The sequence below is a fragment of the Cygnus atratus genome, chromosome 2 (genome assembly GCF_013377495.2).
Source record: "Cygnus atratus isolate AKBS03 ecotype Queensland, Australia chromosome 2, CAtr_DNAZoo_HiC_assembly, whole genome shotgun sequence".
Taxonomy (NCBI): domain Eukaryota; kingdom Metazoa; phylum Chordata; class Aves; order Anseriformes; family Anatidae; genus Cygnus; species Cygnus atratus.
In genome coordinates this window covers 80,467,627-80,483,472 of record NC_066363.1, presented here as the reverse complement: position 1 = coordinate 80,483,472, position 15,846 = coordinate 80,467,627, and the positions used below count along the sequence as shown (strand labels likewise).

Sequence of the window (15,846 nt, the reverse complement as noted above, 5' to 3'; positions counted from 1 at the left end):
GTTGTAACAGCATATGACTGTGATAATTACTTCTTGGGTAGCATAAGAGGACTGTTTTTGGCTGGAATCACAGTGGATAATTAGCTAAGAAGATTTTCGTTATTGAAATGCTGAGTAGCCACTGGGGCAACTGTCTGCACTTGTTAAAGTGCCATGGAATAAACTGACTGCCAATGAATAGGATGTGTATCGTGGCTGAAGAGCACACTGCAGTTGCAGCTGGATTTGCTTGCTACATACCCCATATACTTTTCTTAGCAGGCCTGTGGTGGTTACCTGATGGATGTCAGGGATTCCTATGCTGATCCTACTTAGTTTTATGAAATGTGCTGAAATCAAAACTTAGCATGCTTTATGTATAACTTCTGATCTTCTTTTGCTATTCTACTAATAATACGTCCCCACTAAATGAAGAAGGTGGCTCTGCTGACTTCTGAGAGGTGCCAGAAAGGTACTAAATCCCCTCCTAAAGGTTTACTTACTACACATTTTTTTATAATTATTGAATCGTTTTTTCAAATGTGTTATATTCACTGAACAATGACTGGTGCTTTATATCATTTGCAGTATTTGACAGTTTAAAAAAAACAACTTTAAATTCAGATACCTAACTCAATTTGTAAATGACGATTTCATTTTTTAGGGAAGGAGGAAAACTGGTTTGCATTGGAGTGATACTGAGCTCCTTGTATCTTTCTTGTGCTGCATGTGTGATACAACCCAGCCACCTGCTGGCTACCTGGTACACACAAGTTGCAGACATATTTCTTAACAGCTGAGGTATTTGGTGCTGTGTGGAGCTTAGATCAAAAGGGATGCCACGACTGTACATCTGGAGTTCATTCAGAGCAGCTTTTGCAAACCAGGAGGTTTGTGGTCTGAAGATGTGGTTCCAAGTCAGGAAGCTAACTTTCCTGGAGGAGGAAATTCAGCTGATTGCTCTTATGTTTCAAGATACCTTGGTGGACTCTAGCCTTGATGAAAGTTTTTGAATACACAACCCAAAAAATCTTTGCTAAAAACTTATTACTGTCTTTTCTTAACCAAATGTTACTTGTATTGGAATTGATTTTGTTCTGAGGCTCCCAGCCTGGTGGTAGTCATTAAGTTGTTCTCCATGAACAAAGCATAGAACTTAAGCTAAGGATCACAGTGTAACTTAAATGTTTCAGAAATTAAACTGAGCAAATGGTGTATGTACTGCTAGAGGGTTTGAGTCAGATTTTTTATGCATTGTGTTCTTCTTCCTCAGGTATGTAACTGTATTCATCACAATGGGATGGTTTAGCAGGCCAGAATATACTTCTGAATTTGTCTCTGCCTTTTCAAGATATTTAGATAAATGGGAACAAAGACAAAAACATGGGGAATGTGTAAATTCTCTAAAAACTGCAGGAAACTTTTTGTTTAGGTGAGACTTACCATGAAGGTAATGAAATATTCTTCACCAATAGATGTATAACATAAATGGATGTGTGGGGATTGTTGTTCATGTAATTTTATAGAAAAGTTATGCAGTAATAGAAGTTTCAGAAGATGGTAACAAAGGATCAATCCTCATTCCTGATATCACAAAGAAAATACCTTAAGTGTAAGCTGTAAACTCTTCAGCTGTTCAGGTGTGTAGCAGGGACTCTGTGTTTTATCTGTTGGAAAACAATGGAGGAGATGAGTGAAATCATAATATGACTACTTTTGTTAATGAATAATTATAGTGTCTGTCCCATAATAAAGAGTAACTGAACCTTTGGAAAAAAAGCAGATTAAGACGTTCAGGGTAGTATTATAATGATAAAATGTATGAGACTAGATGTAGTACTTGAAGGGGAGAATTTTTTCATACTTTGTAAAACCTTTCCATGAGCTTTCTTGATATCGTATGTGATAGACAGAAAATAATTACTTATGGAGCTCTGAACTTCAATGTGAAGTGACTGACCAGGTGCATAACACATACTAATGCAGGATGTAAGGCTTGCCATATCTGTGAGGATTTAGATACTAGCATTTATGTTGTTACATGCATGTGAGAAGTGTCATGGCCTAGAACAGTATATATTGGTTAGTTAAAAATCCATTAGTGGATTTTTATTTCTGAGACCAGTTTAACTCAATATTTACTTACTAACGGATGCTGAAGACAGTTACAAAAACACAGTTGTATTTTTCTTTGCTAGGCTAATATTTGGAGGACATCGACTGTTGCTATTTGGGTCAGATATTAGAGGGTATTCCTGGTGCATGCTTCTGGAGTGTGCTGGGCAGGGGATTCGGGGATGAAGAATACCAGCAAAGTGTGAATACAGGTTTAGAATTACTGGGAAAGCATTTCAGACTCATTCCTAGTAATATTAGGTTTTGTGTATTGCAAGAAGTTGAAACTACCAAAATAATTCAGCTTTAAATTAGGTTTTGGCTGTCAACAGCCTCCCTGTCTGGTCTAAACAGTGGGTTACAAAATTGTCAGTCGGCTGACAGGAGGTCTGACAAATCTTCACAGGCCTCAGGTGAGACCTGGAAGTGAATAATACTGATAGTATGTGAGAGCTTTGAGCAAAGATCTTCCTAAAGACAAGGAAGTCTTTTGACAAGCTTAATTTACTTGAATTTGCATGGTGGTTTTTCTTTTTTAACCCATCATTGCTTGTTTTTGTGGCTTGGTTTAGAACTTTCTTGTTGCTTAAGTAACGTACCTGTGAGTGTGCAAGTGGCAGAGGCCAGGGGAGAACGACAATAGCTCACCCATTATATGAGGAGGATGCACACTGATATCTTTACTTACGACAGAGTGTACTGCGTATGCTGGGCAGGATGAGTTGAACCCATCTCTTTCCTCTGCTCCTCTCTTTCCTTGGTTGTTTCCTCCTAGGCCCCTGTTTCAGAACAGTGTTAGTCAAGGTATAGTTTCCAGTGCTGGCGTAAGTCTAAGCAGCACTGTGCTCACCTTCAGAGGGCAGCACAGCTTGGCAAAATGGTCAGAGGTGCTTTTTCATTACTTCCTCAGTGGGTTTTTTCTGTCAGTGCTGCAGGAAAAGAGCTCCTCACAACAGCTCCAGCAGACATTGAAGTCTAGTGACCTACTAAAATGTTGGCACCAACAACTTAGTTTCAAAGTTGCCATACCTCATGGCTTCTTTCTCTGCAAATTATTAATCTTTTCCCATCTTCCCTGTGGTAATTAGTGTGATCCTACACTGTAAACAGAGTTGCTTTTCTTTGCTCTCTCCTTCCCCATGATGCATATCTCTTACAGCCATTCCCTCTAAATAGGGTCACCTCCACTGTTTGAAGAACTCTATCCTCTGTTAAGAAGTCTGTCAGGACCAGATGTATTCATAAATGGACACTTTGCACCATTTTCTATCCCTCTTAAATGAACCAAAGGCAAAATGTCCATTTTCTCTCAAGATGATCTATAAAGTCTCTACATAGGATTGACACTGCTGTCAGCAAGCAGAGGCCAAACTCCTACTGAGATTAATTTCAATCTCCCTTTTTTCTTTATATCAGCTGTTCCACAAAGAACTGGTGCAGACCACAAGAAAGGTTGTGCCATAGACCAAGTTTGGGAATTTAGTACATTAGAGAAACTACTTGTACCAGTACAATTTATAAAATAGTCAAATTCCCCAATAGTAAAATATCAATGTCAAAGATACAGATAGTAAGACTAGATACAGTGACTAAATACATCCTGAATTAGTTCCATTGTAGTTTTTAGAAAATTAATGTAGTGAATATTGCTTCCATTATTTAACTACTTTGACTCTCATGGATGAAAAACTGGAATAGTAGTTAGTAAGGAGTTGTCCAGGCTTTTATGCTAAATATTAATATGAAATTATTACTCCTACTTATTTTTTTTGTATTATTTTCCATTCACAAAGATTTTAAATCCTCAGTTAACCCTGGGTTGCATTCTTCCCCTTCTCTCATTTTCCTCTCATGTTGAAAGAAAGGTTCTTGGCCAAAGAGACTGTCTGCCACTTTCCATAACATGACTTAAAAAGAAGCAATTCCACAAACTGGTTGTTTCAAGTTCTATTTAACCTGAAAATGCATCATTTTCTGGTTGATGTGAGGAATTTGAGGAGAGGTTGCCTACAGAACTGCCAACAGCCACTGCACATGTTCAATGTGTTTCCAAACAGACAGTGCTGCAGGACTTTGGCTGTATTTGCTGTTTTCTATTATTAAGCAGTGAGGGATTGTATAGGTCCCTTAATGAATACAGATAGGAATATGTATTTAGTTGGTGCCACAAGATGGCATGACAAAGTTAGACAGGTTTGCTAAGAAATAAGAGAAGAAAATGACTAAAAACCAATTTCTGATTTCAATTGCACCTTTTTATCTCTGTAGTCTCAAATGGATTGCAGTTGTATTTCTGTCTAGTCAAGACATATTGAAAAAGCAAGCCAAATAACTGGGGATTTGATCAGGTTTATGTGCTTTACCAGCTTTTTGGTCGCGTATAAGTATGTAAAAGATTTAATAATGGAAGTCTTACTAAACATGCTTTGAGTTAACTCACTATATAAATTTATCTCTAAGGTAAGGGGACTTAAAACCCAGATGTAGCTCTCTACCTTATCCAGGATATGCTATTTACTTTATACGAAGAGCAACTTAAATTCTATGAATCAGATATCAGCCCAATGGTATAGAGGTTTTATCTTTTTTAATTACTGAAATCAAAGGGCTATCATAAAGAGTCTATGTAAGTAGTAATACAAGTCTGGCTTACTCATCACATCGCAGTGAACATGTATTGCTCTGAATTTTGGATTGGTATAAAGCACACTGTGCTTAGGGAGAGAGCAAAATGGAGGGTGTAGTCTACCTTTTGTAATTCTCTCTTCCGTTGGAGAAGAAACTTGTATTTTGCTGCCTTAAACTAGTAGCCCATTGCAAATTGGTTTTGAACAGGGAAGTTCTTTCCTATGTATTTATCAATCCCCTCCCAGGAAATTTATCTGCAGTCGGTCTTTTTCCTCTTGAATATTACAATTCCCTCGGTTAATATAAAGAAGGGATCTTATATGGAAGTTATTTTTGTATATTGTGCATGCAGAGATATGATTGCTACTTAGTTAAGACTAAAGTTAGGTTCCTGATTTTTGTATGTAGACTGATGATATGGCATTAATCTTGTATGTTTTATCTTTAGCTCATTAAATTTACCATTTCTTCTTTAGTCTTCAGTTAAAGCATACTGAAAGTTATCAGGCTTTGAATGCAGAGAGGCCTCAGTTCATTCAGTAGTTTTAAAAGTAAAGTCCATTGCATGAGCTAGTTGAAGCTGCGTTTTTCAATTTATTTTTTGGCCATATGAATGTAATTAGTATTCTACTTTTCTCTGTTACAGTCAGTCCTTGTCACTTGTTCTGAGGAGCACAGAATAAATAAAATAATAAATATGTAAAAACACCCACCACTCTGTTATTGTGGGGCATGAAATACAGGAGGGAATTACCTGCTCGTAGGTTTGCTGGCTCTTTTAAAAGTGGCCACATGTGAAGAAAACAATACTGACATTTATTGAAATTCTTATTGCTGTGATTTGATTTTCTGTAGCCTTCCTGTAGAAAGCCAAATTTGTCTCTGTATAATGTTTCAGCTACTGAATCCTGAAACCAAAGTAATAAATTAATGTCTCTACATAAAACCTTGCATGGTAGTATGAAGCAGTGTAACTTTGTCTACTTTAATCTCTTGGTTACAGTTACAGCCCTAAAAGCCTTCAGAGGTCATGTGTTGACTGAGTTTAAGCATATTAAGATACGGATGCAATATAACTGAGTTCATGATTCTTACTTGATCAAAAACCTATCTATGGCAGCAGAATCTTTATTTGCCTGGAGGCTACAACTAAAGGCCCAGACACCTAGAACTAATGCAATACCAAACAGTTTCAAATTTTTACACAGGTTTTGAGCTGGTGTTTTTACCCACTTATAAGACTTTTTTACAGCCTTGGTGCAGAGTGGCTGGAAAACTGTGCAGAGGAAAAGAATCTGGGGGTGATGGATGCTCGCTTGAACATGACATGGCAGTGGGCCCAGGTGGTCAAGAAGGCCAACGGCATCCTGGCTTGTATCAGGAATAGTGCAGCCAGCAGGACCAGGGAGGTGATCGAGCCCTGTACTCAGCTCTGGTGAGGCCGCACCTCGAGTGCTGTGTTCAGTTTTGGGCCCCTCACTACAGGAAGGACATCGAGGCCCTGGAGCGTGTCCAGAGAAGGGCTACGAAGCTGCTGAAGGGCCTGGAACACAAGTCCTGTGAGGAGCGGCTGAGGGAACTGGGGTTGTTTAGTCTGGAGAAGAGGAGGCTCAGGGGACACATTATTGCTCTCTACAGCTACCTGAAAGGAAGGTGTGGGGAGCTGGGGGTCGGCCTCTTCTCACGGGTAACTAGGGATAGGGCTAGAGGGAATGGCCATGTTTACCAGTGTGCAGACCAAGTGCTCATGTCATTTCACGTTAACTGTTATTCTCTTCCTGTTCCCTGTGCTAGCAGATGGTCATTACAATTACAGGGGAAGCTAATGCTTCACTTATTAATCTCTTTTCCAAAGACAAGGTTGTTTTTTCAATGTTTCCACCTACTCTGAAGAGGCCAGGACCTTCATATGGCTGATCATGCCTACTGGGCCAGCAATTTTCTTTGGAGCTAGCCTTCCAGCCATGTTGATGGTTACTTTTGTACTCTGAAATACTAAGTTGTGTGCAGAAATTTCCATTTTGAACACAAACTTATAAAGACTTTATTGGTTACTTAAAGACAAAATTATTATGCAGTTTGCAATTATATAAAGGATTGTGCCCCACTTAGAGCTGAGGTTCTACAGGTAAACATTAGAAACAGTACTCAGCATATACATGAAACAGGTAAATAATATCCAGAAATAAACACAACGTTAACAGTGTGTAATTACAGTGGCTACCTGGCAAAAGGCTGTTGCACAGTAGAATAATTAATGAATAAAGAGGTAGTGGAATTGAGAGCTCAATAAATGTTGAATCCTTGTGCATAAAGAAACATCAGGTATTTGCTGCAGATTATTGATAGTCATCCTCTGGGAAGATGAAGAAGAGGTTTTTTTTGTGGTGGGTTTTTTTTGAGATCACACAGGTTCTGGACAGAAGCTATACCATCCCAAAAGCTTGCAGAAAGGTACCCATTACCTCCAAACATTTAAAGCTTCCTAGCCCTGACAAGTGGTCACACATCTTTCAATAACAAAAATGGCACCAGACTATGTATTTGAAAAATTGCCTTTATGTCACCTAAAGATATTACTCATTTCTCCTCCTTCTCCTCATTTAAAAGCTGCATTATAAGTTTTCTGGGTAATGTCTGGAAGGGGTTGCTTTTGTTTAAATAGCTTAATCCTTTTTCTATTAATAGATGTCTCCAAACAAATGTTATCTGACCTTCTACTCCATGACAGAACTGGGTAAACTCAGCTGTTCACAAGAATGCCTTTCGGTGCCTAGAAGTATTTTACTAATGCATCTCTGAAAAGCAAGACTTCAGGGAAGACATAGCTTTTCATGTACATGTGCATAAGGAATGACTGGACCAGTCAACACTGAAGTTGTTATATCAAGGTTTTGTCAGCCTTAACAGCAAACACAGGGCAACCCATGGAAAGAGATAGCGTGAATGGGTGTCTTAAAAGTCACAAGTTTCTTCCAGTAATATTTCCATTTCTCATCCAATTTCAAAAGAAGATTTCTTCTGCCTACAGTTAAGTTTGTCTCAGTTATTTCCTAGTGACTAATGCTGTTCTGAATCGCCAGAAGAAGAAAAAAAAGAAATTACGAATCAGGTTCTCTGGGATTGTTTTCACAGGAAATGCAGAACCTCTGTGACAGTTACTAAGAACAAGACAGGAGCCTCAACTTTCTGTGTCAAAATCCAGCTCATTCATGAGCAAAGTATTTGTCAATTGCTACAGGAATGATCATCCAAATGATAGGTTGTCTTTCATGGAGAAGCATATTTGCCAAAGAAAAGTATGCTTTGAGTTGGGTTGTGGCGAATAAAGAAAAGGAAAGGATGGTCAGCATTGAAATCCTCTTCTATAACCATGCAGAGCATAGCAATGCCAGCAGTGGCAGCTGCAGCTTCCGTGCCTTCCTCATTCACTTCTACAAAAGCCTTGTGGACAATTTTAGAGAGGAAAAGGTCACGTGCCTCTGACATTCCTGACAAGTCAGCCTTGGCACTCTCAAATAAATCCAGCAAACCCATAGCAACTAAATCTGATTTAAGGTCATAGCTTTCTTCTAGCTTAAATTTTGGCAAGTGCACATGAACATCAGTTGAATATAGATGCTCTGGACACGTCCATTCCTGGAGCTTCTCTAAGGTGAGATGCTTTTCCAGCTAGAATTAAAAACACAGAAATCATTACATATTGCCAGGGTAGAAATACGTCACTTTCAGTAGCATTTAGAGGGCTTTATATAGTGCTATACAACTACAAAGTAACTATACAAAAATGACCATACCCTTATTTTTGATAGCTCCACATAGATCAAATGAATGCTAATAAAATTAAGTGGAGTCAGTGCAAGTTTTAGTTGATAAAGTAAAACAAATGTTTGCTTCTTGCTGCTACGTGGAGAAGGGAAAAGCATGCACTGATGGCAACTAAAACTAATCATTCTTCCTGTTTAATCTGAGTGGAATTACATAGATAAAAATCAGTAACAAAACTAATCATCAGAGAGATTGAAGATGCTGATTTGTTACTGGTTATTTAATGGAAAACAGTCTAACTACCATAAGGCTAAGAAAATAAAGATTTTCAAAGGTAGCAAGAGAAGGGTTCTATCAGAACAAAACAAAAAATAAAGCAAAGCATGTTAATTCTGTTTTCATAATCTCCCTCATGGTTCTGTTCAGCAAGCTAAAGGACACGGGAACACAAGCTACAAAAACAGGCCACAATTTCTCTCCCTGATTCAGTGTGTGTGTGTGTTCCTTATTGCAGTGTTAGCAGAGCATTATCTAAAAAAATATGCTTGATAGATTTGGGACTCTAAGAACTCATTAAGGGTTCATTAAGGCTTTAATTCTGAATGGCTGAACTTATCCATTAAATAACTTTAGCTTAGCTTATATGGGTCACCTTTTGCAGTCCAGTGGAGTCATCTTCAATATCATCAGGTAACAGGATGATCATACTAAGTTCTCTTCCCTCATAAGGCAGCTCCAAAACACGGATCTTCATGTCAGAGATGTACCCAAAACGAAATTTCTTTTTCTGGTACATCATTTTCACTGTTTTTCTTTCATTCTGGATAGTTAAAAGTTACAGAAAATGTTAAAATACTAATTTAAAGATCTGATAGGATACAAACAAGAATTGCATGCTTGCAAAACCCCCTCCCTCCTCCACTATATCAGGCAATTATAAAACAACCTTCATCAGACTCCTGGCTGCATGTTTAATAACATGTTTTTCTAAAGATATAATGAATTTTTATAATACTTGGTTTTCCTTTGTTTTTTATGCCACAGTCATTGCAGAAACTGAAAAAAAAAAAAAAAAAAAAAGATTTCTTCAAGTTGCTGTACCTTGCTCTAGCAGCAAAAATGACTGGGGAGAGTGTTAAAAGTCAAAGAAGATCAACCCTGTTCAGCATAAATCAGATAACTGTATGTAGCATCTTGTAGAGCTGTTAACATAAGCAGAACATATAACAAGAAAATGGGGCTCAAACAATATGTGCAATCACTTTAATACTGTTTACCTGTCATCACAAAGAGGTACAGTCCACAGCAGCCTGTGGACAGAATGCCAGGCACAATCTGGGTCCTCGTCTACACATAAGAATCACCTCTGATATTATTCCAATAAATGATAGAACAAAGATCTTGCTGAATACAGAAAAATGCTAAAATCCATAAAGAACCTCTTTTGGGTAAAAACTGAACACAATCACTATTTGCATTCTTTTATTACTTTACTTGTAAGTAAATCTTCAATTTAAGACCTATATTTTTTGACCTTGTCATTAGATATATAATACTAAAATGCATCTGTTTTACCTTATTCAATCGAAATGGCATCTCAACGGTGTTGGCTTCTTCAAATTTCTCTGCCCAATTTCCTTTGAAATAAATAGCATTCACCAAAACAACCTTGGTCATGCCATCAACTGAGCCTTCAGACAGCAGGTTAGGGATTTTACCTTCAGAGGGGACAACAAAAGGAAAGTCACAACAAAACCTCATAATACACTGATTGTATACGAATCATCCATAAAATTACTGATGCTATAGAAATATTACAAATATAAAACCCTACCCCATTCCCATGATAAAAATGGTGTATTTCAGCACCTGTTGCTTTACTTCACACCATGCTTGTTACTAGTACACACTACTATAACTTTTGATATACCATAACTTGATGAAAATGTAATATTTTAGCTTAAACCGTCACATATGACTCATTATCTCTCGTGATTTGATTCTAGCTACCTAGATGAAAAGAACCCAAGGCAACCCAAACCACAGAGAACTCCAGCACATTGCTTCAGAGTCAAATTGCTCTGCTGTATCTGCATTCAACTCTGCAAGGACTAGAAAATACCCAGATTTAGCCTTATTGGATTTAGAAATATGTAAGATATGGACCAGGGCGTCATTTTAGTCAAATTTAGACAAATTCACCAATTCATTATTACAAATTTATGTTTATACAACTATCCTGAACCTACCATTGGCCTGAACACAAAAAATTGAGATGACTTTGGATTTATGTAACTGTTGAAATGTCTTGCTTAGGTATTCTCTGGTTCTGTCGATGAATCAACTGAATACCCTGGGGCAAAATTAATTTACTCCATAGGCAGCAGGAAATAAAGTCTATTCTTGCTCCTAAAGTATGAAAAAAAATGTCTGTTACTTTATTAATGAAAATAGTTTACCTTCAGTTTTCTCTTCTACCCACTGGTTAATTTCCTTCCGGGCTTCATCACATGCCTGAAGAAAATCAACTGTAGCCAGATCAGCTCCATATAATTTCTGAATATTAGTCAGGAAATCCTAGATTTTGGAATGATAAGGACAGCTTTTATTGCATGTAGATAAGAAAACATCTCTTTATGATATAGACAACATGCAAGTCAAACGTTATCACCCGCTCTGAGGTGGGGCTCTGACAGTGCACTGTCAGGGTTTTTTTCTTTGTTTTTTATTGCCATTTCCGATTGAAACACCACTGAGTAAGCCTCATAATACATCTGCCACGTGTACATCTGTAGTGCTTACTACAGGTGTTCCAGTATTCATCTGTCATTCTCTTGAAACAGCCTCAAGCATGGCTAGGAAAAAAAAAAATCCCAGAAAGGGATAAAAACAGCAATACCTGGATATACACAAAGAGGCGTGTTGTTTAGACACACAGGGAATCCCAGATAAATGTTTTCAAAAATATTTTAAATAATGTGGTTCTCCTGACCAATTAAAATCCTAAAAAGCTGGTAACAACAGACATAGGAGAGGGATGTTATTATAGTTACTGTAAACAACCTAGACAGCTTGCTTTTTGCCTTGAGCCCAAAAGCAGCAGATGTCAACAAACAAACAAAAGGCTTTGCTGCATAACATCCTGTAGGTGCATCCTCAGATTGTGCAGATGCCAACAGATATGGAAATGCATACACATATATGCAACACTTTCGTTGACTGCCCAGTAACTTTTAGAAATATGCCAAGAAATATTTTTACCTCAAATTCTCAAATGGCTACATTTTCAGTAAATTTTCTTACTTACTAAAGCAGAAAGTTACAGGTTTTACATTTGGACTTACTTACTCTAGTGGTATTTTTGCCAAGGGGCATTCTGAAAAGACAGGAAAGCAACTGATGGCTGAGTTTCAAAGTCTCCCACCAGGTTCCACCACACAGTTATGATCTGCATAAACGTACCGGCAAAAAGCTGTAGGACTTCTCTCCAAAAAGCCGATTGGCAATCCGTAGGAGATAGAAAGCATCCCTTCTGTTTATATCTGTGGTCAGAGTCCGAAATCTGGAGTGAATGTCTTCAACTTCATCAAAATGAAGTGTCTGAAATAAAAGACATGAACTGCTGCTAATACTGTCTCTAAGCAATATGCAACGTATCTGTACAGTCTGTCTGGTTTGTTAAATTGGAGAAAGAAAGCAAAAGAAGCTGGAAGCTGCTTAGGAGACTTCTGTAGACTCCAAAGAATGAATGAAACCATTGCCTAGGGGCTATGTTGGCCATGTCAGTCACTTGTGTTAAGCTACTGCTTCATATTTAGCCCCGAATGAAGCTGTTGACTGTAATCCGGAGTCCTACTCAAGTGATGTCTGCATATTTCCCCTCCCTGGGCCACTGGGTGATAGGTCTTATTCCAAATGGGAAATTGAAAAGAAAAATGATGCCACAAAGACACTTTAGGTTTCTTGCCTCTGTCTTTGGCCATAGGGAGCTTGAGTTTTTGATTTTCAAAAGATATAATGAAAACTAGGACAGGGTTTACATGAGCACTTAAGGAAGATGAGGTCTGGAGAAAACTTAGAACGATTATTTTTGATGGTTTCATGAAAATATAAGCACTTTCATATAATAACTATCATCTTAAAATTAAATGCAGTTATATTTTATATTATATATATAACATATACACACACACTTGCATATATGTGTGCGTACACACATACAGACACCCCATACACAAGTATATGCCATATTATACACCAGTACCTCCTTTCCCAGAGGGAAGCTGACTAGCCAAGTCTTACAATAGGATAGCAAGAGCTACCAGACCTCACAGACAGCAAAGACTAGAACAAAGCAGGGACATCTCACCTGCACTTAAATCAAGTATTTCTCAGTAGGGAAGACTGCTGTGTAACAGCTGCTGATAGCAAAGCCCTTATTTTATCTCACTGGGTTTTGGGTCAGACCTTGCTGCCCACATGAATTCAATCTGTGTTGCACATACAGATAGATGAGCAAGACTAGCACAGAGACAAATTACAATAGGATTAGGACCACAAAAGCAAATTTCTATATGCTTGTAAACCGCCCTTCGTGCTTATCAGTCACTGTCTCCTTAATTAGCTGTGTTTTGATAAATAAAGCATTATGCTATGGGAACATGCATTACTGAAGGTTAGTGTGCTGAAACACACACAAGCTTCTTTTGCGTTATTTCTGATCTCAGTAGATTTATCCTGGGTGGGGCTGACAGTTGAATCATAAGAAATATATGTTCAAAGTCTGTTTGTACAAGTAGTGATTCAATTTTACTGTCTTATTCAGTAAGCACATCACTGGTTAATAGTATAAAACAGTTCTTCCTAAAGTTCAGAATACAAAGGTGAAATTAATCATAAGCAAATATGTTACAAGGACTGCAGTGACAATTCTCATACGCCCATTTGCACTAGCAGATGTTTGCCTAACAAAGAGAAAAACAGCAGCAACTGAATCCCTTTTGTGCAGGAGACCCCAGGGGAAGTTGGCACACTCCTACCTACACCAGCTTTTGTAATTTGCACTCAGAGTTGTGAAACCACCAGCTCTAGAAGACCAGCTTAAAATGCAGAAGCTACTTGCCCCAGCTTTCATGGGGCAGGCTGTTGAACGTGGAAGGGCTGATGAGCTGGGTCTGCAGCAAAACCCGAGGTGAACATGCCAGACCATTGTCTTTTGAACCCTTCTACCTACCCTACGGTATGAGTAGGCACATGGGCTCAGCTCCTCACAGATATCTGGGTGCCTAGCTGCTACTACGATATTGATGTTTAGGTAGCATCACCATGCATTATCATAGTTGTCATGCTTGAAATATAAAACTATATTATTATTTCTTACTTACAAAATACACTTGGTATTACTAAGCGTGCTGTTAGTAGCCATGTATTACAAAGCAGTAGCTCTTTGTGGAGATGTCTCATGAAAACTAGTAAGGACTTGCTGCTGGAACTCCAATCAATTTAAATGGTGACTGATAAATTAGTGCAATTAGTTTACTACCTCAACAATTAACTTAAGTGAAATTAAGTGAGAGATGGGGATGATAGCAAAGATGGAAAGACAGCGCTGGAGAAGGACAGGCAGATAGCAGAAAGAGACCCCGTGAGTGTGACAAAAATTTTGCCCCTTGCTCATAAAAATAATGCCCTCCTTTAATTTTTCCTGCCTCTAAAATTTAATGACTTTTAACGTTAATAAAATATAAAACAAGAGAGAAAATGTTGCTAACCTTCAGCACCTGTGCCTCTGTATTACCTTTGGCCCCTAAAAGGACCATAGCCAGAGCTGCAGAAACACTGACAGGAGAGAAGAAAACATTTCCTGTTGGGTTGGTCTCATTAACCCTTCTGAAGAGATCAAGTGCAAATCTGCTGTTCGCATTACTCAGGTTCTCCATGGCTGTAGCTGAAAAATAAAGTGTTCAGTAAGGGCTCCAGGAAGCATTCCTGAAGGAACTAACGCGACTCGGTGAGTCACAAAGGCTGGATTCATCTGGGTGCATCTGGGTACAGAACCAGCAAGAAGTTCACTCTCAATTCACCATAATAAAAAAAAGAAATGGAATCTGTCATGTTGAAAAAGCATTTTTTCTCCCCCACGTACATTTGCATACCCCACCCTTCCTCAGCACGCTAACTTTAAAGACACCGTTTAACAACCCAAGAAGCTGCATGCCTCGGTAGCACAAACCACGCTGCAAAAAGGTGCCAAGCCCACCGGAGGCATACTCACACTGACCTCCCGGGACGTGTACGGCACCGCTGCTTTCACCAGCCTGCTCTGCCGAGGCCAAGCTCGCACCAGGGCACAGAAGCACCTGAGCAGCCCCACGAGTGCAGGCAGGGATCCTGGGGCTGCTGTTAGCTGCTGGGGCTGTGCCCGCTGCTGAGAGCAGGAGCAACCCACAGAACAGGTGCAGCGCCAGGGCGGGCACTGCACAGCCGGAGCGGTGATTCGGTTTAGCTACATCCCCACCAGGAGCCCTTGGGAAGCGGGGTGAAAGGTGTGAGGGCTGGGTCAGGCATGGAAACGTACTCAAAGGCTGGCGGTGGTACTGGTTAGTACCATAAAACCTTCCTGCTGGAGCAGGAAGACTTTTTCTCTTTGCTTGCAGGGGGGATTTTAGGTTTGGTGGTTTCTAGCTTCTCTCTTCTATAAGGCGTCACTTCACCATGGACATTTTGTGCTCCTTCCGCCCCACAACCAAGGCAGCAGCCCAGCAGTACCACTGCGCTACCGCCCAGACCCAGCTATGTGGAGAAGCTCACGCTGAAATCAGGGGATTTCCAGCCCAGGCTTTCTGTAGAAATTCTAAAAAAACCATTGCTTCAGCTGCCAGGCAGTTGTGATTTTTTTTTTTTTTTAGAAAAAGCCTAGATTAAAAGACAGAAGGAAAAGCGTACTTTTACTTTCACTTACAGCACCACACCACGATCGATCATGCTTCAGTGGCGCCGGCTGTCTGCAGCCCCCCAGCAGCACCCTGCGGGGCGTGCAGGGGGAAGCAAAAATTCCTCTTTTCCTTCCGTTATGGCCCCATTCCTGCAGAAACCACACTGGGGCAGGGGCTGACCCATCCCCCTCCTGCTGCTTGCCCACCTACCTGCACCGAGCCGTGCGGAAGCCCCGCTGCGGTCCAGCAGCCTCGGGGCGGGGAGAGCCAAGGCCAGGGGTGTGAGCAGCGACGTGCAGCCCACGCCTGCTGGTGGCTGCTTCCCTGACACCAAATGATGGCTTCGTCCTCATCACCTGGTGTGGCTGATGCACCGCGCCCACCCTGAAAAGCAAGCGCCCTTTGGATGCACTCCAAGGTA

General features: G+C 39.7%; 1 protein-coding gene across 5 annotated transcripts; it reads right to left on the bottom strand.

The window, feature by feature from the left end:
- Positions 1-6,741: 6,741 nt before the first annotated feature.
- LOC118251025 (leukocyte elastase inhibitor) lies at positions 6,742-15,765 on the bottom strand. 5 transcript variants are annotated; one of them, XM_035552743.2, is made up of 7 exons: positions 15,636-15,765; positions 14,262-14,437; positions 11,953-12,090; positions 10,950-11,067; positions 10,066-10,208; positions 9,143-9,310; positions 6,742-8,394 (listed from the first exon to the last, which is right to left on the bottom strand). In XM_035552743.2, the coding sequence occupies exons 2-7, from the start codon at positions 14,427-14,429 to the stop codon at positions 7,993-7,995; spliced, it is 1,137 nt and encodes a 378-aa protein (XP_035408636.1). In that variant the 5' UTR covers positions 14,430-14,437; positions 15,636-15,765; the 3' UTR covers positions 6,742-7,992. The 5 variants fall into 5 exon arrangements, with proteins under 5 accessions (XP_035408636.1, XP_035408640.1, XP_035408639.1 ...); XM_035552747.1 differs by lacking the exon at positions 15,636-15,765 and adding an exon at positions 15,452-15,489; XM_035552746.1 differs by lacking the exon at positions 15,636-15,765 and adding an exon at positions 15,068-15,295.
- Between the last annotated feature and the right edge of the window lie 81 nt (positions 15,766-15,846).